The following is a 24,090-nucleotide window of genomic DNA, read 5'->3' as shown; positions in this document are numbered from 1 at the left end:
CGCAAAAGTTCATATATCTAGCATAACCAGCTGTATTATTAACCTTGCTCTAATTTACAACCCTAGCTACAAATTGTTTGTTGAATCTAGTTTTCCATATTCAACTTTGAAACTGTTTATCTTACTTCAATTCAATGTACATAAGGATAAAATTTAGAGAGATTTTTTTTGCCAAACACGGTACAAATACAAACACTCGCATTTTACAAAAATTAGTAGAATATAGTAAGAGACTTTTTTAATTTAATCCCATTTAGAGAAAATTGTTTTTTTAGTACTCATATATGCATGAGAAATTGGTGTACTTGCCCCTCCTTTGTAGTGCAATTGTAAATTTACTCTCTTTTTTTCAACCTTATGATTACTCTTTCTTTTTCAAGTTTATGATTTTGCCTTTGATGAGATTTTACCGTAGCCAACATGGATTTTACCCTATTTTGATCATTGACTAAAGGCAAGATCGCATTGACATATGAATATGAACAGTAACTTATACGTGTACTCCGGTGTACTGGCAGTTTCCCATATTTCAAACCACGGAGGTGCCAATGGGACGTAGGTGATGTAAGTTAGATGATTACAAGCTGGTTGCCGTGCTTAGAACAAGTCGTGGGGTGGTGTTAAATTTTTGGAAAAAGTCCAATTTTCACCATCGAACTATCACAAAAATCTAATTTTCAATATTCAACTATAAAACCGGACAACATAGGCCATCGAACTGTCAAAACCGGATAAATTTGACCCTTGGGGAGGTTTTGAAGGTGGTTTTGCATTTTCTAAAAAATTAAATAAATCTTATTAGGTCTAAAAAATCAAAACTAATTCACTTTAAACCAGAAAAATATGAAACTAGTACCAAAATTTTTCTAAAAATGTAACCTATCTATTATTGCTCCATTTGAATCTTAGTTATTAAAAATAATAGGTATAACTGCAAGCAACCAAATATTATGAACATAAAAAAATTAGATCTGAATAGCCCACAAGTCATGTAATAATAGATAGGTTACATTTTTAGAAAACTTTTGATACTCATTTCATAATTTTTTGACTTAAAATGAATTACTTATAAATTTTTTAGTGTAAAATTTAATATTTTTAATTCCCACAAAATGAAAAAACCACTTTCAAAACCATCCCAGGGGCCAAATTTGCCCGGTTTTGACAGTTGGATGACCTATGTTGTTCGGTTTTGTAGTTGAAGATTGAAAATCGGATTTTTGCGATAGTTGGAGGGTGTAAACCGGACTTTTTTCTAAAATTTTTTAACAGCACTGTATATTAATTATAAATCAAGCAATAGTACATAAATTGTTTGATAGACCAATGTATCTGACATCCGTGAGAACTTCCACATCAAGGCCAAAAAAATTCTGATGGGTTGAGCTCTGTTATACATGCATCAGTATAGATCATTTGCTTCTAAATAACACTACACATGAATGGAAGAACAATATTGTTCCACGTTCCATGTCACTACTACGAAATGATCGCAAGCACCTCATCACCGCCGGTTTATTTCAAACCGGCAGTGATAGTACGTATTACGATCCGATGGTGATGTCCACCTTCACCGCTGGGGCGTATTACGACCCATTGGTGATGCCCCTATTGGTGATGTGTGTTTTAAGGGTATCACCAACGGGTGGTAACACAACCCAAAGGTGACAGCCCCTGAGCCGCACCACTCATATTTCTCCCTCCCCTTTCTGCACTCTCTCATCCTTATCTTCTCTGCTATGTGCCTCCCTCCCCCTCGATCTCCTCCACCACACACCTCTTCTCGGCCTCTCCCCCTCGATATCCCCCGCTGCCGCGCCTCCTTTCCACTCCCCCGCCGTCGCGCCTCCCCTCCCGCTGCGAGGGATCCGTGGCGGCGGCGCGCGGGGCTCCCATGTGGTGCCGTGAGGGCTCCATGGCAGCAGCATGTGGGGTTTAAATGCGGTGGCGGGGCGTGGCCTGCTGCTCGTTTTTTTTGTGTTGTGAAAGCGGCAACACAGCCGGGTGAAGAGCCGGCGGTGATGGCTCATTCCATCACCGTCGACCCTAATCCAACGCCCAGCCGAACTGGTGGTGATGTCGTTTTTCAACTAGGGGTGAAGAGAGTGCGTTGAGGTAGTGCGCAGTGAAACGCCTCTTATGGAAGTGGAACACGAGTTCTCGTACTTTTGGATATTTATTTTTTAAGTGCTACTTAACGTGTTTGTTGACAAGAAGACATACTATGTACGTGGTACCTTTTTCAGTCTCAAGATCTGTCGGTTTGGTCTGTTGGTGTGTTCTAAGACAGGACAATGTTTGAAAGACAATCACCAATTAAGACACTTATTAAGCACAAAGTAGCTCTCTTTCACTACTGTATGTCATAATAGTATACTTGCTGAAGTACACATCTTTGCGTGCATGTATCGACATTCTCTTTGCATGGAAAGAAATCAAGGTATTATTCCCTGTGTATACATTAAAGGCAAAGGAGCTGGATAGGATGCAAGGCTGATGGAGCCAAGAATAAAGGGCATGGTCATGGAGGATATCCCTTGCCTCTCTCATGCCTGGCTCCAATTAGCTAGCACTGTACTAAGACTCCACTGCACGGAGATGATGCTCTTCGCGCACACGTGAAAGAGCAAACACTTCACTCACGTTGCAATCAACATCTACTATGCGATTATTCTAAGACTTGATCCATCATGGTCGCAGCTGTTGCATGCTTCTTTGCTGATTTTGATCGATTCCTTGCTTGCCATGGACTCCAGGAGGAAGATACTATATAACTCCATCGACATGACAGTCATGCCTTCTCTCTGGCCTTTTTGTCCACACCTTTAGTTTTTGGTTTAGTATATTTTCTTTGGACAGCATGTGTACAAGATTCATAGCTTGCTGTAGTAGTAATCAGGCATGCATTTAGAGCCAAGATGCCGTATGTAATAGGACATCAAAGGTAAATGACGTGAGGCAGGCAATGTCACTTTCAGAAACGCGAGTCCTTTTTTAGAAGCAGGGACGAATCCTGCTGCAGGACGATGCAAATTATGAGCTCGGCTCCATTTAAAACCCGGCCAACGATATCTGAAACCTAGTTGAAAAAAGTGCTGAAAATTTGGTTCTGGAATCTGTCAACAGTTTCTGAACAAACCTGGTTTCAATAGTTTTTGAAATTTCAGTTCGACAATTTCTAAAACCTACCTACAAATTTGAAAATGTTACTGTAAATATTTCTGTAATGGATCACATAGTAGAACAAAACAGAACAATTATTTCATTTTCCTTGAGAATCATTTCTAAAAATTCTACATTTAAATGATGAGTCAGTCAAAAGGTACACATTTATCAACACCTTTTATCGGGAGAAACTACAAGTTTAACTGAGCAACACGCCGCTAGGGGTTCTCGCAAACTCAGTGAAAAGTACCTGCTGTTAAACCCCCACTTCTTCTGCCTCGACTTTCCACCAGCGCTGACGTCATTGCATCGACACTATGCTCCGATGACTGTCGGCTCAACCAGTGTGGCGGAACCGCCCGACTTAAACTGGCTTAAGTGTGCCAAATCATTGCCACAGTAATAATTTTTTGTAAACACACTTAAAACAGCTTAAATCCGGTAGTCCGTCGAGTGTCCTCGGGACGATCCGAATCATCCACGTACAATCTTGAATCTCAACCGTACATCAGGATCGCTTCCACGAAGGGAGAGTATCAACAACCCATACATTTTTACATAAATACTGAAAGGTACGAATTATTACAAACTGGTACTTTTGAAGCAACTTTAAGTGCAGGTTATACCATTCTAAGAGTTTAAAACAAACAAGCCAGTAAGGTAATTAAACATAACATCTAAAGCTCATACTAAGTATTTGGAGACCTTCAAATACTTAGTTCTTCAGTTAATCTTCTTCAGTAGGCGGTTGTTGCACTTCTAAAAAACCACAAAATAAAAATCCTGTGTACGAAGGTACTCAGCAAGACTGACCCAACTAAAAAAAATCAAAATTGCAAGGAGTATGAAGGCTTTTTAGTGGACTGGCTGACTTGACAATTTTGCATAAAGCTTACTAATATTGAGTCCTTGTTTTGTGATTTTAACTGCAATTTAATAGTTACTTGACATCTAGATGATAAAACATTTTTCATAACAAGAAGCACTAAGAAACCAGTAATACAATTTCCAAGAAAAAACACTACAAATACCTTTCTTAACTACGATGCTCAAGCGATGATCAAGTGCATTCATAACCGAGAATTGCGGCTATCCGGACCGATTTACATCCTGCAGGAGATACCTAATCACCAGTTAAGTACAGTTTCGAGGATGTAAGAAACAACCTTTCAATTAGTCGTACCCAAAAACCGGAAGCAAAGTTACCTGAACCCAGAGGCGCACCCCCACATGGGACCCCATGTCTGGCCTGATCTCCAATGTGAGTTTCAGGCCACGCCCCTTCCTTTTTCCCACACGCCAATCACGGGTACAAATTATTTCCAATCTAAGAGCCAACTAATCTACCAGGCTTTCTGGTTCCCAAAGGCAGTAAGCAACCAGGTAGCATCACTTGATCAAAGGTTAAGACAACGAACGGTCCTTAACAAAATAGTTCCAATGGACAGAACTACATCACTAGCTTCTGCCCACAACATAAAGTCAAGCCATTTCCTTGGTCAAAGTGAGAACCAGATTAACCTTAGGTAATTAAGTAACAAGGTTAATACAAAGTAACAACTAAGCACTACTAAGCATAGGACATTACTAAATAAGTTTGAGAAGGTGGCAAAGATGCCCTATTAAACAAGGATGGATTATGCATAAAAGAACTGGGTTGCAATCAACTCCTAGAACTAATGCACAATTAGGAAATAAACTAGTTTTTATGATTGCATAATAATTGTAAAAGCATAGATATAAATGCACCAGAGCTTGCCTTGGGTTCCTGCTAAGTTAGTATCTTCAAGAATCCCTTCAACATAGGAATAAGCTCAAGAATTTCCTCGGTCTCCTGGGGATCTTCAGATAATTCCACAAACTCCACTTCAGGTGCTTCAAACTCTACGGTATGATGCAAGTTAATGTTAGTACGCAAAAGTTTTGATAGAAAAGGACTATACAACTTATCTCATGATAAAGTTGTAAGTCGACACTATTCTACCCACAAAAAACTTAACCCACCATTTTCTTAATTACTAACCTATCCTAAGCATTTTCTTTTATTAAACAAAAAGGGTTTCATAATTAATTTCTAACTCAAAACCTAATTCCTATGAATTATCAAGCATTTGTGATTGAAATAGCATTATTCATAATTTTATACATTTTATAATTATTAAGTACTTATTTAGATACCTTAAATAAAAGGTACAGAAATAAATACTCATTATTATTATTATTTTTCCTAGGGTTTAAAAGTTTTAATGCATAAAAGAAAAAAAACATCCTAAAGAAATTGATTTGGACATTTCTACAAATTTATAAGTAAATACAGAAGAAAACAGAATTGAAATCTAATTTCTAGTAAAACCTAAACAATTTTACAAGAAAACCCCTCTAGTTCTCCTCCTTCTCCACCTTAACCTTTCTTTCTTTCACTCAGCCCCCTCTCTTTTCTTTCCTTCGTCCCCCAGCTCCTTTCCCCTTCCTCCGCTTCACCAGGCGCGCAAGCCCAGGGCAGCAGCCCCAAGCGCCGGCGATGAGCCTGCTGCGTGAGACCAGCGCTGGGTCGCGGCCCTCCCATCAGACACCCTGCACGCCCTCTTCTTTCTTCGCTTCCCAAGAGATAGGGACTGGCGGCGGTAGCCCCAACCCCGGCAAGGGGTGGCCATGACGCGGCGCAAGGATCACCACGGGACCCCAACCAATAGACGGGTGAGGACCACCACGGCGCTAAGAACCCAACCAACCACTTTTCCCCAACTAAAAACAACCAGAGCTGGGCTCCCCACTGTGACACCCCATGGCGGCGGCGCGAGTTCCGGCCGTCCTGAGCACGGAACGAACCTACCAACTGCTCATACTCGTTCCACATACACTTCATGTTCTTCTTGACCCATTGAATCGAACTAAAAATGACCGGACCATGGAGCTCACCGGTGCTTCTCACAGCACAGCACGACAACTCGAGGAAGAAGATGATTTCGGACCCTAAGCTGCGGTGAAGGATTTGGCTCGAGAAGGGTTTGGATGGATTAGTAGTGATCCTGGGAGGTGGTATGTGCGAGGAATTGATCAGAGATTGGGCGAGGATGATGAATTTGACAAGAACAGAGAGCTCGGTGTGAGGGAACAGAATGGCGGGAAGGTGAGCAATTGGATATGTCCGGGCAGTATATTTTCAAAATTTCACTGCCCAACACTGGCCACCTCATGATGATTCATCCCACGCTGGCTCGAGCTCGAATCGACGTGTGGATGGGTTAAAAATTTACCGCCTTCCATCAGCGGCAAGCAGCTGCGTGGCACAACTCTGCTCTGCCCTTTTCTCTGTTACTAAGTCTGAATCTGTTGTTATTCAGTGAAAACTCCAGATTTTTAGCCTCTATTTCTCTAAATTCCACTATCAAACTTTGAAACCGTCCAAAATAAAAGTTGTATTACTAACATTTGTATAAAACTTTCCTTTCAGGAACCTCCTCAAATTCGGCCTCTAAGATAGACAAAATTTGCTCTGAACATGGCTGGTTCAAACAAGTTTCAGAAATTCAGCAAGTTCATTTCATTTAACAATTTTTGTATTCCTGTTTAAACACCTTTATGCACTTTTACATAAAACAATAGTACCATTGTGAATACTGAACATCCAAGTTTTCATTTTGGTACTTGTTACGCAAAGTTGCTATATCAAATATCATTTTATTCACTCCCAAACTCAGCCATTTATCACTGTCTTTCAGCAATTCAGACAGCCAATTTCAGCTAGCACTTGAATTCAGAAACAACCCAACATTGCAACTTGGAGCTTTGAGTAAAAACATTATTCGCCATATTTGCTACTGAACTACTTGACTAAAATAATCCTTGGTACTTCAACTTTATTCTCAGTCCACCACATCTCAAAGTTTGCATATGAATTTATTCAGAAAGTGGATCCAAACTTGGTTAATCACTGCAGTTTTCAGACCACAAACATTACACTCCAATTTCTCCTCTTTTGCCTATTCTTTTGAGGCACTTACAACTTGAATTCGATTCCAACATTGCTTCCACTAAGTTTTAAATACTTCAAACTTTCCATCATATATTTTTATGCAACAAGTCCATTTTGACCATTGAACTTTAGTCTCGGTTTGGTTTTGACCATCGAACTCCAAAATCAGGTATCTTCGACCATTCAACTATCAAAACCGTTCACATTTGGCCATCCGACGGTTTTGCAGGGCGGTTTTGCTGACATAGATGCCATGTGGAGGTGGGACCCACTTGTCAGTTACCCCCTCTCTCTTCTCTATATCTCCTTTCAATCTCTTGTCTCCTCTCTCCTCCCTCCTCGCTGCTCGCCACCTCCCTGCTCGTCGCCGCTGCTCGCCCCCTCCCTCCTCCCTGCTCGGTGCCACGGAAGCGCGTGGTGCGGAGGAGCCCCACGCTGCGCCGGCAGAGCAGATCGAATAGCGCAGGGGAGCCTCCTGCCAGGCCCAGCGCCGGGGCTCCGGTGAGAAGGTAGCATAGATCCGCTCTGCCCTCCAACGGACCGGGCGCGGATGAAGCGAGGCAGGGGAGGCTGACGCCGCTGCTCCTGGGCGTTTGTAGCTGGCCTCCGGGTGGGCCGCCGCTGCCGGCCTCCACTCTTTCTTCTCTCCTCTCTCTCTCCGCTCGCTCCGCACATCGTATGCCGTGTCGTGCCATGCCGCGTGGATCCCATGAGCGCTGCCGCGTCACCGGCGTCTCCCTGTTGCGTCCGTGGTGAGGAAGGCGAGGAGGCCCAGCGCGATGCCGCCGCCGCTGCCGAGGAGGACAGGAAGATTGGGCCGAGCATGGTCGTGGCTCCAGAGGATGGACAGGAAGATTGGGGCGAGCGTGGCCGCGGTCACCGCGGTCGGCTTGCTCTACCGCTCCTTGCTCGCGTTCGGGATCGTCAGCCACGGGGGGAGAAAAAGGGGCAAGGATGACGGCCACGACTGCGAGAGCCAGGAGGAGGAAGCCTGCGTCATGGAAGAAGCTGGCACGGTCGACGGCGACCCCGTGGCCAGCGACGTGCAGGGCGACAATGCTGAGACGGCGGCGGACACGAACAACACCCTGCCGAGCACGTCATTGAGCCCAACGGTGGCGGCCCCTCCGCCGCCCCCAGCAGCGAAGGACGCGAGCGCAGAGAGCATGTCGGGCGCGCTGTTCCCGAGCGAGAGCAGTGTGGCCCCGGCAATGGCTGGCAGCAAGCCAAGTAGGCATGCGCCCATCGCGGGGAGGCGCCCGCCACCAAGGATGCGGGTGCCGCCCGCGAGCAGGGGACTCGAAGAGAGAGAGAGGAGGAGGGAGAGAAGAAATAGAGAGAAGAGAGAGAAGAGAGGAAAATGGGCTGATAAGTGGGCCTCGCTGCCACATGGCGTCCACGTCAACGAAACCAGCCACCAAAACAGCCTGATGGTAAAAAATGAACGGTTTTCATAGTTGAGTGGTCAAAGATATCCGGTTTTGGAGTTCAATGGCCAAAATCAAACCGAGGCAAGAGTTGGATGGCCAAAAGTGGACTTTTTCCTATTTTTATTGACTTTTCCTAATTTTGAAACCTTAAATGTTGACTTGGTCAATTTTGATCCCAAAAATGATATTTAGCTCATAATGACTCGTTCATCTCCAAATGTCTTGCTTAACAACTTAATGACCATCTTAGAAACTTATTCACCTTAGGTGTTACAACGCTGAAAGCTTCGCCCTTGACCGCTTGACATGCTCTCTGAGTTATAGTACGGTTAATGCACCGACGCTTGTGTTGATCCCGTCGGTTGTCGGTTTAACCGGTGCTTCTTGGTTTTCTTCAGTTGGATTTCACAAGCACTTTCCATTGCACCGATGCCTATGCATCGGTTTTTTTGAGTCCACCGATGGCTAGGCGTCAGTTACACTGGTGCTACTGTTTTATGCCGAACTCATCCAATCCATCGTTTCTTTGAGTTCTTTCGTCGTGTTTTGCTTTGCTAGAGAATTTTACTTCATCCTTAGGACCTAGAAAGATTCACTTGACAAACTCGTTAGTTTTATTGATTATGTTGTCACACAATCACCAAAATGGCTCAATAGGGCAATATTCTTATAAATACAAGCCTTGTTTTAGTGGATGGTACAAACCATTTTAAGGGGATTTTTAGTGGACAATATGAACTTTTCTTTTGAGAGGAGAATAATACGAACTAAGAACTGGCAAAGCAAACGAATCTAGCTGGCCCAGAGACTAGACCGGAATTCTGGGCCTCGTGCCCTCGTCAACACTGCCCCTACTATACCCAAATGTGTAGCAGGCCAACCCCTGCCAGCCCAATAGGACATGCATTTGGTGAGGTATTAATTCATGCCGAATTATACTTTGAGAGCAGTAATACTGTTCAGGGGTCAAGTAGATTCCTATTCGCGTCGTGTCTTCACTTTTATATCTTTATTTAATCTTCGTCTAAACTATATATATCTATCCTATATAAACCGAATAATCGACCCATTAAGACCATCAATCGCTATTAGCCACCTCACCTCCTATTGAACACCGTTCGATTTTAATCTTCTTTTTTTGAGATCACACGATACAAACTCCGACACTCACAACGCACGCATACTCACACTCCTATGAACACACGTACGCAAATTCTGCCCCTATAAGTATCTTTGAAGATTGAGCCAGCAAATCCTCGAGATTGACGAAGTCACCACAGACGCCTCGCTGTCGACGGGGACGTCACCTACCACTGAATGCACAACGCCGTTAAATTCCAGAATATTTGCTCCCATGGGGAGTCGAACCCAAGACCTCAGGTGCTACCGAGGCTCTTGTAACCATTAGGCTACATGCCCTTTCGCATTCGATTTTAATCTTTGTGACGTGCGTATGTTCCGAGGAGTCCAATGAAACTACTCCCTCCATACCCATTCTAGGATTCAAAATCTGTCCACAAATATAAGGCATCCTGAGTTGAGAGTGAATCCAAACATTTCAATTGTGCATCGTTTTCGGGTCTTTCCTAACAGAAAGACATGCTACCCGCAAAAAAGAAAAAAGAAAAATATGTATGCAGCCATGTAGGAGGAGGTGCATGGGGGAGGTGGATGGAAAAAGACATGCTACTTTAATTATCACATATATATTTAGTTACCCAAATAGAGTTTCAATGCTTAATAATTAGGGGTAGGAGAGTCTTTTCTACACAGCCATAATTTGTCCTAAAAACTTCAAAACGCCTTTATATTTGGGGACGGAGGGTGTACATCTCTATAAATTCAGAACACCAAAATCAGCTGTTATGATTTGATATACCAAATCAATGGCCTGGTTCTTCTAGTTAATATGGGGACTTAAGTTTCTGTAATCAGTCTATATATATAAAAAATTAAAAATAATTGAAAACATTTCTTATCCTGTTTTGATCCGCTTTACCTTTTATGTTGGGGATTGAGATCCTGTGCAGTAGCTGTAGAGGTGATTTCAATCACTGATGCGTGGGCCCAGCCCCCATGCGTCAGTGACCGAGTCCCCCGGTTCTGGAACCGTGCTCGGACGGCATCAGAGTTTCGGCTGATCGGTGACACGAGAAAGCGCAAAGACGCGGCCGGCGGCGAGCAATCAAGTTCTGGGATAGCTACGAGCTCCGAGTGAGCTAGATAGCCAAGCACTGAAATCAACATGAAACTAACGTGTCCACAAACTAGCATCAAGCAAATCAACAAAATTACCGAACTACTATGCAAGATTATGGCCTATAATTAAACGAGCTAATGCTATCGTCTCATGTATGCACATCATTTTTTTTATTTTGTTAGTATACGCAAAATCAATTCTGGATGACGATGCATGTGGGGAGTAGTTAAGAATTGAAACTAGTAAATTTGACCGAAATTTCTGAGGAAGCAACTGGATTTCTACTAGTGAAATAATTTGATTCAATATGCCATGCATAGCATTCTACAAAACAATATTTTTTGGCGTACTCATCGATCCCTCTAACTGTTCTACCAACAGGTGAATATCATAGCTCGCATTTGGGTGGTGACATTCTCCCAAATACAACATCTGAACTTGTTTGGAATGGGGGAATCTAATAGCTACACAATATAATATTCTACCTATGCATAGTTTCGCTTAATGTTTAAATTTAACTCATAATTCCCTCCTTTATCAGGAATTAGGCACAACCTCATGCCGTCCAAAATAATTAAAGAAATCAAACTCATAATCATCCAGGGATGAAAAAAATTATAAATATTTTATGGAGTAATAACACTTCATAATGTAGCTACCTCGAGGTACATATACTCCAAATTTTCAATAGCATAAATAAGCACACATGCCTTGAAAATATACGGGTACACAGCGCAATAAGCATGATGTGAATAATGAGAAAATGTGTCATTCAGGTTATCGATTCAGCTACAACATCTCAAGGGGCCTCTCAAGGGGCGATGCATTCAGATAATAATATACATCGATGTGGAGAGAGATAGAGAGAGAGCAACACATGCATTAGTACACACACGCTGGCATATACGCTCCGGACTTGCATTGAACAATCTTCTCATCAAGTGCTTGTGCTTCTTCCTATAGTAGCACACAACTTGAATCATCATCATTACAGCAGGCCGGCAGACGATTAAGTTGATCTCGAAACCTGCAAAAATGAAAAACAAATTTTAATCAGATAGTGTTACAAATGTCATAACTGACAGCAGAATTCTCGTCTGAACTTTGAGCAATAACCTTCACTAAAATTATTTCTTATACAAATTTAACAGGCGAAAAGATATAGAAAACAAATAATAGAATCACCTACCAGGTAGTAGCATTCCCCCATCTGCAAGCTCTTCATGAGGACTCCGTGTTCGTTCACCGGCAGGATCTCGCCGGAGGAGTGAACCAGCATCACGTCACGCCCAAACGTGCCGGCCAAGTCCAGCGGTGCGCCGGCGCCGGCCACCTCGTACACGGCGCCGTTGATGAACACCTGGATAGACGTCGTCCCTGCAGATTTTCATCCATTATTGATCGAACCATAAGTAGCATATTCAATTCTCATAATTATGCATAATCCATCTATGAGTATGTTTACAATAGTGCTGAGAGATAGCACAAATGCAGTAATGCTCAATACTGTTCTTGTTCTCTGACCAGTTGGTTGGTAGCTCAGCTGGGAGGCGTCATCGCTCGCCGTGTAGCCGCAACGGTGGTCGCCGCCACGAGACATCAGCCCCATTTGCCGCGAGATGGCGAAGAGGTCGTCGGCGCCGCTGTCCACCTCGTCGGCGAAGAAGTGCGGCGCCGCGGCGGACATGGACGACGGCAGGGGCGCGGCCGTGGGCATCATCATGCCAGCGCGCACCTGGCCGTGCCCGTTCATGGCGAAGGGAGAAGCGTTGTCGCTGGCGCCGTTGTAGTGGCCGGCGCCGACGGCGGCGGTCGGGAGCTGCTGGGCGGCCTGCTGGAGCTGGCGGGCGCGGCGGCGGGAGCGGGAGCGGCGGTTCTGGAACCAGTAGAAGACGTTGGCGTCGCGGACGGCGCCGAAGCGCTCGAGGAGGCGGCGGATGCGCGCCGTCTCGTCCTTGGCCGGGTTCACCATGCCGCTGTTGAAGATGGACTCGAGGATCAGGATCTGCTCCGGCTTGGGCGCCCACCGCGCCCTCGCCGTCGTCGGCTCGCCGCCCTCGCCGCTGCGGTGAGCTTGGCCGTGGTGGGAGTCCATGGAGGGGGAGAGGAAGAGAGAGGAGCTGGGAAATGGTCAAAGCTAGCGAGCTTGGAATGAGACTGTGTTGTGGAAAGGGACAAAGGAATAGACGAGGGAAGCCAAAGGGAAGACCGGAACAGGGCGAACCTAAATGGTGTGGTGTGGGGGCATAATTGAGAGGGGTCGATCTCTCCCTACTTATAGGTCTCTCTCTCTCTCTCTCTCTCTCTCTCTCTCTCTCTCTCTTCTCTGACTGTGTGTAGAGAGAGAGAGTTCTTATCTTTCATTGGCTAATATGATAATCAGGTCATTATAACGTTTAACGAAGCAAACAACACACAGGTGGTGATTAAGCTTTTTTAGATTGTCATGTTGCGGGAAGGGTGGTTAGTACATAATCTATAGTTTGGGGGCCGCTTGTTTGTTTGAACTTGGATTGTATATAACTATATATAGGGCTCATCTTCACCAACCAATTCAGTTGATATAAATGGCACCTTACCTTGAAAACACAAAAAATTTGTAATAGTGGTACTAGTAGATACATAAAATTACTAGCTACTTCTTAGTACTCTCTTAATTTTCTCTCCGTTCGGGACACCAACGGAGAAGTTCCAGTACATATATGGTGAGATGATTTACTTCAGTTGTACATGATATAAATAAAATGGATCTTAAACCTGTGAAGACCAAAGTTAAATCATTTGTGCATTTTCATGTGGAAGTGTTACTAAATAGGAATTTTGTTGACCGTGTGGAGCTATGACACAACAGAATTATGACTTCTTTTCTGACACCGTTAAATTAGGGGCTCATCCGGGAGAAATAAAAGGACGGTTCAAGAAAGATTTTTGGTTCCCTTCCATCGATTGGCTACAAGACAACCCATGGTAACTATATATACTTCAATGTGTCAGCGTAACATTTGTTATGTTTATTTTGGGCCGTTTTCTCTGCTAATGTAAACACATCATAGTAATTGCAATGAAACTAAGAAAAAAATATATAGTGTGATACATTAGTTGCAAGTAGTGAAATTACAAACACCTACTCACACTTTAAGGCTGGCCTTCTAAGATAATCATGACCCCAGCACTAGACAAAGTAAAAACAGGAAGGATTAATTGCAATCATCAGCACTAGTTATAGCTTTGCCCATCGGGAAACACTAGAGCGTGTGGTCATGCCTTAGCCTCATCGTTCCTAACCCAATTATCTTGCAGAACTTTGCATTGTATATTTGTATCATCCATATAATAATAATGATTAGGTTAGTATTTTTTCGTTGGAAATAACCATTTTTTGTATGTTAGAACACACATATATAGTTAGTGCGCCAGCAATATAATGTACAATGACCATTCATATAACTCCGGCTGTGATCCATCTGACAGGTCAAAGCTAAGATTCGACTTAAACTGAAGAACTATCCGAACTTACAGTCCAAATTAAATTTCAACTGATAATCCAAGTTCATCACCGACGATGTATACATACCTTTTTTTTGTAAATAAAGTATCCAAGTGCTGCACAAATCAAGTAGTCCACAAATCAACCGGACACGAATCGACAAAGTCATATTCCTACTAATGATCCACTGAGTCCATGCATGGATCTATATGCTGGTGGACCTCGTACAGAGGAACTAAGAAGCAAAGAAAGCTCATTTGACGTGCTACCCTTTTGGGTGCATAAAGCAAACACTACCGGAAACCAAGAGTTCGCCGTGTGCCAAAAATTTCGCCGTGTGCAATTCCTCGGGCACACGGTGAAAATAATATTTGCCGTGCGTAGCACCAAAACCACACGGCGAAACAGGAACACACGACGAAATACGACTTCGCCGTGTGCCGCGTACAAGACACACGGCGACCCCAGACTTCGCCGTGTGCCCACTCTACGGCACACGGCGAAGCTGGTTCCACGTGGGCTGCCGCTAACGGTCGTTGGCTGCCGTACGACGCCGTCAAGATTCGCCGTGTGCCTCAGGGCAGCACACGGCGAAGGTACAACCACGTGTGCCCGATCCTAATAGGTGTTGAACGACGTTGTCTTTGCCGTGCGCTGACGTTAGGCACACGACAAACACAAGGCTTTGCCGTGTGCCAAACACAGACACACGGCAAACACAAGTCTTTGCTGTGTGCCGACCCTTAAGCACACCACAAAATTAAAGAAACTGGTCGAATCATTACACGCAGCACATGAATACAAACATTATAAGTAATCATTTATAAATTATATAAAATCGAAACGTGGTCGAAAAATTATGAAATTTGTCGTGCACTCACGTTATCATATATGGACTCTGTGGTATAAATTTGGTTGCATTATTAACTTGTTTCATGAACACTGCTTAGAAACCGGTGATTCTCCGAAAAAGATCCGTATACTTTTAAAGATTTCAGTTACGTCTGAATGCGTAATGATTTGTAAATAATAATTTGGGTTCCAAACTTTTCCAATAGGCAATACACCACATAAAAGAAGTTTATGTTGAATCACGACAATTTTCTAGATTTTTTGGCCATTTTTTAAATTTTTAGTACTATTATAATTGAAGTGGTAATATTTAAATTGACATAAACATGCATAAAAAATACAAAATTTTCAAAGAAGCACTTCATATGATATGCTTAGTTAATTTGGTAATAATTTTAAATTTACATTAAATTAAATTTAGTGAAACATGATTGTAAATAAATTAGTTAAAAAAATAGGTTTGCCGTGTGCCAAAAATCTAGGGCACACGGCAAAGTGGTGGTTTCTGGAAAAGAAGAATTCCAATTTAGATTAATAAAATGTTTGCCGTGTGTCCTTTGTGTGGCACACGGCGAACATATTTCTTCTCCGTGTGCCGAGATCCAGAACACACGGCAAAGGATTTCGCCGTGTGTTGTATTGTTTTGCCGTGTGTCGTGGATCTGACACTTAGCTGTTTTGAACGCTCTCTCTCACTCTCTCTCTCACTCTCTCACCCTCTCAGCCCGAGCTCCGCCCGACGCGCCGCCGCCCCCGCGCCCCGCACCGCCGCCCCGAGCTCCGGCCAGCCCCGCCCCGAGCTCCTCCCCGCCCCGTCCCAAGCTCCGCTCCGCCCCATCCATCGCGCCGCCGCTCCCCGCCCTGCACCCCCCGCCAGTCGCGCCGCCGCGGTCCGGCCCGCCCCGCCCCGCCCGTCCCGCCGCCGCGGCCCAGCCCCGACGCGCCGGCGCGGTCCTGCCCCGTCCGTCACGGCGCCCCGCCCCGTCCGTCGCGGCCCGCCCCGTCCGGTCCGTCGCCGCGCCCCGCCCGGCCCCGACGCGCCCGGCCCCGCCCCGCCCGGCCCCGACGCGCCGGGCCCCGAGCTCCGGCCAGCCCCACCCCGAGCTCCTCCCCACCCAGCCCCGACGCGCCGCGCTGCCGCGGCCCTGCTTGGCGCGGAGAGAGGAGGCCGCGTCCCGCCGGGCCCCTTCCGTCGCGCCGCCGCGGTCCGCCCCGCCCATCGCGCCACCGCGGCCAGGCCCGACACGCCGCCACGGCCCTGCCCCGTGCGCCGCCTCGGCCCTGCTCAGCGCGGAGAGAGGAGGCCGTGGTCCCGCCCCGCCCCGCCCATCGCTGAGGCTCTACCCCGACGACGCGGTCTGTGAGTCCGCAGCCCCACCCCGACGAGGCCGAGCTCTGCCTCAGCCCACCGCGACGCCGGCCCGCCGCGACGCCACAACCCCCGGCGCGGCTTTGACCCGGCGCCGTCCTGGCTGTACGTTTGACCTGTCCGACCCTGTGCCCTCTTTTTTGTTCATTTAAATTCGAATGGCGATATTGATTTTTTCAATTGACAAAATTTTGTTAATTAGATTGGGACAAGGAGGAGAGAGGAGGACGACGAGGAGAAGGAGGCCACGCCGCGCACGCCGTCGAGCCCATAGGTGAGCGGCATAAGCAACCCTTGCTTTTAGTATTATGTTCGTAGGTGACGTAACTTAGGCGTCTCCCGTTCGAAAGAGATACGGAAGGAAATATGCAAAATTTTGCATATCTATATCCGTATATGTTTCGAATTGTCCACGTCATTTGGACAGCCCAAGGGTGTGTAGATATGGTTAGTTTTCATGGTCAACTCCGATCTGTGCCAGAGTTTCGGCATCACCTCCTTGTTGTTCTCCGGATACACAATCTCCTTGATAGGACGTGTATTTGGAGAGTAGCGGGGAGGTGCTGCCGAAATTCTGTCTTGGCTAGGAGTGGATCATGGAAACCAACCATATCAACGCATCCTCAGGTGGGATTAGGACCTATCTTCACCTATTAGAGTTTGTTAGATATAGTGTATATGAAATCGATTTTTAAATCGCTCGTATGTTAAAGGATGGATGACCGTGAGTGGATGTACAAGGGCTGGCAGAGCGAACAAGAGTATATTGAGTTTGCTCTAAAGGTCAATGATTTTTTGGAAAAGGCATTTCATAGAGGACAGGGTAGAATGTCGTGTCCATGCACCAAGTGTCAAAATAGGATACATCAATCACAACTCACTATGGGTAAACATATTATCACAAATGGGTTTGTGGAAAACTATACCTGGTGGATCTGCCATGGTGAAGCCCATCGTGCGAGAGAAGAGGTAGTCAGACAACGCATCGATGATTATGATGCTGATGCCGGTTGCGCAGACATGTTAGCAGACTTTCATGAAGCACACTTCGAAGAAGGACCTAGAGAGGAACCGCCAGAGCCTACGGCAAAGCAGTATTACAACATGTTGTCTGCGGCACAGAAACCACTTCACCAGCATACCAATGTTTCTCAGTTCGATGCTATTGCACGCGTACTGGCCCTAAAGTCTGAGTGTGGCATTAGTCGAGATGGCTTCGACAAAATGTTGACGGTTTTTGGTAATCTGCTTCCGGAAGGACACATTCTTCCAAAGAGCATGTACGAGGCACAAAAACTTCTTTGTAGTCTTAAGATGCCATATGAGAGATACATGCTTGTCCGAAGGGATGCATATTATTTAGGAAAGAACATGCTCACGCAAATTACTGTACAAAATGTAAATCATCTCGGTGGCTGGAGGTAGATTCTGGTGATGGTCAAAAGAAACAGCTCAAAATCCCCGTGAAAATCGTACGGTACCTTCCATTCATATCGAGAATCCAACTTCTGTTCATGACCGAGGATTCAGCACAACAGATGAGATGGGCAAACGCTACCGTCCTGAGAAGATGATACATCCATCCGATGGTGAAGCATGGAAACATTTTGACATGCGTCACACAATGAAAGCTCTAGAGGCTCGTAATGTACGTGTTGCATTGGCAACAGATGGATTCAATCCTTATGGAATGACGGCTGCCCCGTACAGTTGTTGGCCCGTGTTTGTTATCCCCCTCAATTTCCCCCCTGGAGTTATCTTTCAACGGCAGAACATATTCTTGTCATTGATAATTCCTGAATATCCGGGGATAATATGAGAGTGTATATGGAGCCTCTTATTGATGATTTGCTCCATGCTTGGGAGGAAGGTGTATGGACATATGACCGAGCTACAAAGACAAACTTCAAAATGCGAGTGTGGTACATGTACTCCCTGCATGACTTGCCAGCGTATGCGATATTCTGCGGCTGGTGTGTGCACGGGAAGTTCCCTTGCTCAGTATGCAAGGCAGCTATGAGGTTCATCTGGTTGGCGAAGGGTGGCAAGTATTCTTTGTTCGACAAGCACCGATAATTCCTCCCTATTGACCATCCATTCCAACATGACATCAAGAACTTTACGAAAGGTGTCGTGGTTGATGAACCTCCACCACAGATGATGTCAGGTGTCGTGGTCCGTGAGTGGTTACAGTCGCTGAGGGTTAAAGAAGGTGGTGGTTTTGTGGGTTATGGCGAAGAACATGCCTGGACTCAGAAGTCGGGCCTGTGGAGGCTCCCCTACATGGATGAACTTCTTGTTCCTCATAACATTGATATGATGCACTCGGAAAAAAATATTGCTGAGGCACTCTGGGGTACAATCATGGACATTCTTGATAAAACAAAGGACAATGTTAAGTCCCAAGTGGATCAAGCTAGTTTATGCGATTGACCAAAACTGAATATTCCGCCACCCAAAGATGGTAAGAAATGGAAAAAGCCTGCAGCTGAATTCGTCCTGAAGAAGCACCAAAGGAAAAAGCCCGTATGAAGTTGACGTCCTTCTTAAATCCGGAGCAGGACAAAGAGCCCCCGATTTCATTTCTTGGTTCAAGCACAAGGTATAACAAACCATCATGCTTGTTAGACATTTGAGGTTTCTTATCCGTGCGAATAGTATGACAAATCATCATGCTTCTACCTCCAGGCCCAAAATGACGCGTCTATGTGTCCCGAGTTGAGACAGGTTGCCAACGGTTGTGCCTATAGGGTCTTGTCATATTCCGGTTATGACATTAATGGATATCGCTTTCACACAAGAAGCCACGAGCAGAGTCGGCCCAATCGAAGAACAACAAATTCCGGAGTTTGTACGACAGCCCTTGATGGGGTCGAGTATTATGGCATAATTGAAGAAATCTATGAACTCAAATTTCATGGTTGCAAACCTCTTAAGCCTGTCATATTCAAATGCCATTGGTTTGATCCTAACGAAGTGCGACGGACCCCTCATCTCGGCCTAGTCGAAATTCGCCAGTCATCAGTGTATCCAGGAGACGATGTGTATATTGTGGCTCAACAAGCCACGCAAGTTTATTATCTCTCATATCCGTGCAAAACAGACGATCGACTTATGGGTTGGAACGTTGTGTACAAGGTATCACCAGACGGTAAAGTACCTATTCAAAATAATGAGGATTACAACATAGACCCAAACAAGAAGATGGGCTTGAAGGACATTTTGAGATAGACTTAACTGGAGTGATCGAAATGAAAGTACACGATGATGAAATGGTTGATGACGAGGACGCTGGTGAGGAGGTTCGTAATGCGAAGGACCTAGAATTACTTGAGCGATTACAATTAGGCAATGATAATGAGGATGAAATTCCACCGTTAGAGCACGAGCTTGAACTTCTCGACTTGCGTGATAGTGATGATGAGACATATGATCCAGCTAATCCCGATGAAGATGATTATTTCTAATACATGTATGATCCGTACTAATTGATTTATTAATGTTACTTTCTAATTATGTCGCATTTATTTTCTTTCTCTTTATAAGATCATTTTGTATATATGTGCTGATTGGTTTACTATTTTTAATTGTAGGTGATTGAAGAAAGATGCCGGGCGGCGGACTTCAACGATCGGTCGCCTCACTGTACAGAAGAATGATGCCACACTCGGATGCTGGTGAGGGCTCCGATAGGAGTTCCGGGTTGGGGCGAGGCAAGGGTCAAGGGAAGAGTGGACCCAAGAGGGGTCGAGGGAAGGGTGGAGGCAGGAGGCGTCGAGAGCCTTCACCTATACCGCCGTCTCAGGAGGAGGAGGAGGAGCCTGCCCAGGACCAGGAGCAGGAGCGGGAGGAGGAGTAGTGGCAGGCGGACGCGCAGGAGGAGGAGGGGGAGTCGTCTGAGGAGGACACGGCCGAGGATACCTCTACGCCGGCTGTCTGGTTGCGAGGTCCTTCGCGACTCCCAGATAGGCCGATACCTATAGCCTTGCGCCCACTGATTTGACCGAGCGGGGATATGTAAGTAATTTGACATGTTATTACTACTTTTTCATTTCCTAACTCGAAAATCACGGTACAAACTAATATTTTCTCTTAATCACTTTTGCAGGAGTTGGACGGTCCTCAGTGGCGGTGCTCACAAACGCAAGGTCAACGACATCCTGTGTCTTTTGTGCAGGGACCACTTCCCAGGCCTGGTCCACTATCAAGGACGGTATGAGCCGGCCTGGACGTGGGACCACTACATCGTCGCCAACAACGATCAGTTGGATCGGAGCGGCAGAGCCTTTGAGAACAAGGCGGAGCAGGTAAAGGCCGAGCTCTGGGTAAGTTTTCCCCGGCAAAAAATGGTCAATACATCACATTCATTGAACATTTTGTTAATAATGACATGATCCATCGTCTTTATATGCAGGATTTTTACAGGTGTGACGAGGGATACGAGGAGCGGGCGGCGATTGTGGCTCACAATCGATGAGTTAAACTCATGAAGGACATGCATTATGAGGTGCAAGTCCAGTGCGTCATCAACTATTGTGCACATTTCCTAAAGCAAAAGATCAGGAAGACTGAGGCGAGGGATTTGAAGCTGACCCGAGAGCAATATTTACAGGTAAGTTCCAATTTATTGTAAGATGGAAAACATCATTAAATGTCTCTCTTCTTACATGTCATGCATTTGATCATGTGTAGGTTCCTGCGTGGTTGTGTTGTAATGACACCGTGTGCTAGGAGCGCATAGTGGACAAGTGGTTCGACCCCGAGTGGCAAGCTTTGCACGACGCTAGCCGGCAGTGGCGATTGCTGATGCCAGGTCCAGCGCACCATCAAGGCAGCCTCAACAACGACGAGTACAGTTCTAGATGGGTACACACTACACAGACTCATTTCTCTAATCTAACGTTCAATTTAGCATAATTTGCAATCAACTTCTTCCTTTTTCGCAGTCATCCTCACATGAAGGCCATGAGTGCAACCCGTTCGTGGGATGGGCTCTGGCCCGCAAGGGCAAGGCGACATCCAACGTCACCTACAACCCTGACGACCCGCCCTCGGCGTACAGCAACCCGTCCGTCCACAGTCGTATCCAGGTGTACACAGAGATGGGAAGACAGGTCCATGGGCTAGACTGGGATCCGAGGACCCAGCCCCTTGATGGAGAAGTCATTATGAGGGTGGGAGGAGGCAAGAAACATGGGCGCTACTACATTGGCGATGGCATTGTAGACACGGCCAGCACTCCCACCCTCTCCCAGATTCGAGCGAGGAGCACGGCCAATAGCCCGGCCATACGCCCACGGCTGTCCGCGTCGCAGCTCCAAGTGCAGGAAATTCAGGTTATTTCTTATTTATTCATAGTTCATTCATTTTGTACATATATTTAATTTGCATTGTAACATTGTCATTAAATATTGTAGAACCAAATGCTAGCGTAAAAGGCGGCGTACGAGGCGGCGTTGGCCGAAGAGAGGAGATTACGACAAGAGAACGAGCAGAAGCAGGCGGCCGAGATGGCCCAGATGTACAACTACATTCGAAGTCTTTCTATCCAAATGAGTAATCCCATCACAGCCTTCCCTGTGGTTCCTGCCCCAGCCTTCCCTGTGGTTCCTGCTCCTACTACTCCTCCGGTGAGTATCTTGAAAACCCTTTAGTTTCTTTTGAAGTATTAGATACTTAGAGAACTTTAGACTTAGAGATTGCGACTTATATTACTCACTTTACGATTTAGGGGACCTACATATTTAGACTTGTTTAGATTATAACTTGAGAACTTGGTTTTTGTCTCACCTGCAATTTACTGTCTTACATTTTTTGCAGAATATATCGGCGGCATCGAATACGCCAGACTTGTCGCCGGGCATCTCACCGACGCTCCCACAGCAGTTGTTCCCACCTTAGTTCGGCGGCCCACCACCGTTTGACGGCCCACCGTAGCCATAAACTAGTTTATTTCAATATTTATGGACTTGTGAACTTCTGGATATGTATTTGTGAACTTCTGGATATGTTGTGAACTTGCAGGACTTTGCATTGGACTTCTGGATGTGTTTGAAGTTATTTGTGGCTAGTTGTGATATATATATTGTGATATATAGTGCCTGTGATGTTTGTTGTGATATATATGTGATATGTAATGCCTGTGATATGGGGTCCTTTATACGTGAAAAACAAAAAAAAAGGATTTGTTTGGTCACTTTGCCGTGTGCCAGGGACTAGGCACACGACAAAGTGACCATATGGCCAGCCCTGGACACCAAGTTCACCGTGTGCCTAGGCCGTGCACACGGCGAACTGACCATAGTTCGTCGTGTGCCCTTGGTAAGGGCACATGGCGAATCTGGCAGTGTTGCCGTGTGCCTGCCGTCCGGGCACACGACGAATCTGGGAGCGTTGCCGTGTGCCTGCCGTCCGGGCACACGGCGAATCTGGGAGCGTTGCCGTGTGCCTGCCGTCCCGGCACACGGTGAACAGCCGCCGACGCCGTCAGCTGACCGTGACGGCGTCTGCCCGCTTTTTTTCGCCGTGCGGCTATATATACACACGGCGAAAAGGTTTGCCGTGTGCCTGACTTTTGGCACACGGCAAACAATGTCTTTGCCATCCCCGTGGCTGCCGTCCGCGCTTTGCCGTCGGCCATCGTCGACGAAGTCTTCGCCGTGTGCCTATGTGTCTTCGCCGTGTGCCTCGGGCACACGGCAAACTCGTGGTCTCCGGTTGTGAAACCCGGCCGGGAGTAGGAGATGAGGAGGGACATGTATGTGGGACCATAAAATTTCTCAGGATCAACTGACCTCCCTTTGGGGAGCTGGTGGGTGGCCTAGGGTTTCTATGTTGTTGGGACAGGTGGGCACTTCATGTGAAAGCCAAGGACTACTAGTGTTCTTTTTCTCTTGTGTCTACAATTTCTGTTGGACTAGAATATAAATGCATGTGCGGGTTCGGACGATGCGAATAATTAATTTATATCATATATAGGTTCATGTATAAGAAAATGTGTATATGGTAGTTCCTGTACTAACCACTGATGACTCACAGGATTTGTATGCATGCACATTGTTGAGCATTAGCTTGGTTGATTTGTCTAATCCACAGGTCGGTGTGTCGTCTTGCGTGTTCCTTCTCTCCTGATTCGTGTGTTGTGCTCCCTGATGCATGAATCTGTCTAGTTAAGAGCGGCCAGCAGCAAGGATAGTGAGATTGTAGAAATACTCGGCGTGAGTGGCCAGATAATAAGATGATAGAATTCTTGCTGACACAATATCTATCATTAGTACTACTGTGTTATTTTAGGTTGCATGTTTATTTTAGTGTACTAGTGCAATGAATCTTGAGCCTGCAGGATGCAATGTTCAATCCATCTAGCTAGCTGGAACATACAAATTACTCTCGAGACATCTACAAGGGATTAATTATAATTCGCAGAAAAATAGCTCAAACAAAGCTTCCAAAACCTTGCAGCAGGTCGCCCATAATGCCCTTCCACGAGAGAGCTAGCTAGCCAGAGGTAGCTTTCGGCGTAGCCACATAGCATAGGTTTTGCATACATTATCATGCGCGCACACATACAGCTCGCTACATGCTGCGCACCGGATAATATTGTTTGGAAGC

At 45.7% G+C, this 24,090-nt stretch overlaps 1 protein-coding gene across 1 annotated transcript; it reads right to left on the bottom strand.

The window, feature by feature from the left end:
* Positions 1 to 11,915: 11,915 nt before the first annotated feature.
* LOC120713301 (WUSCHEL-related homeobox 10-like) lies at positions 11,916 to 12,994 on the bottom strand. Its single transcript, XM_039999290.1, has 2 exons — positions 12,296 to 12,994; positions 11,916 to 12,148 (listed from the first exon to the last, which is right to left on the bottom strand). Exons 1-2 carry the CDS (start codon positions 12,864 to 12,866, stop codon positions 11,916 to 11,918), a joined length of 804 nt encoding a protein of 267 aa, XP_039855224.1. The 5' UTR covers positions 12,867 to 12,994.
* Positions 12,995 to 24,090: the final 11,096 nt, after the last annotated feature.

Source organism: Panicum virgatum, chromosome 6K, assembly GCF_016808335.1.
Source record: "Panicum virgatum strain AP13 chromosome 6K, P.virgatum_v5, whole genome shotgun sequence".
Taxonomy (NCBI): Eukaryota; Viridiplantae; Streptophyta; class Magnoliopsida; order Poales; family Poaceae; genus Panicum; species Panicum virgatum.
This window is presented reverse-complemented; position numbering and strand designations above follow the sequence as displayed.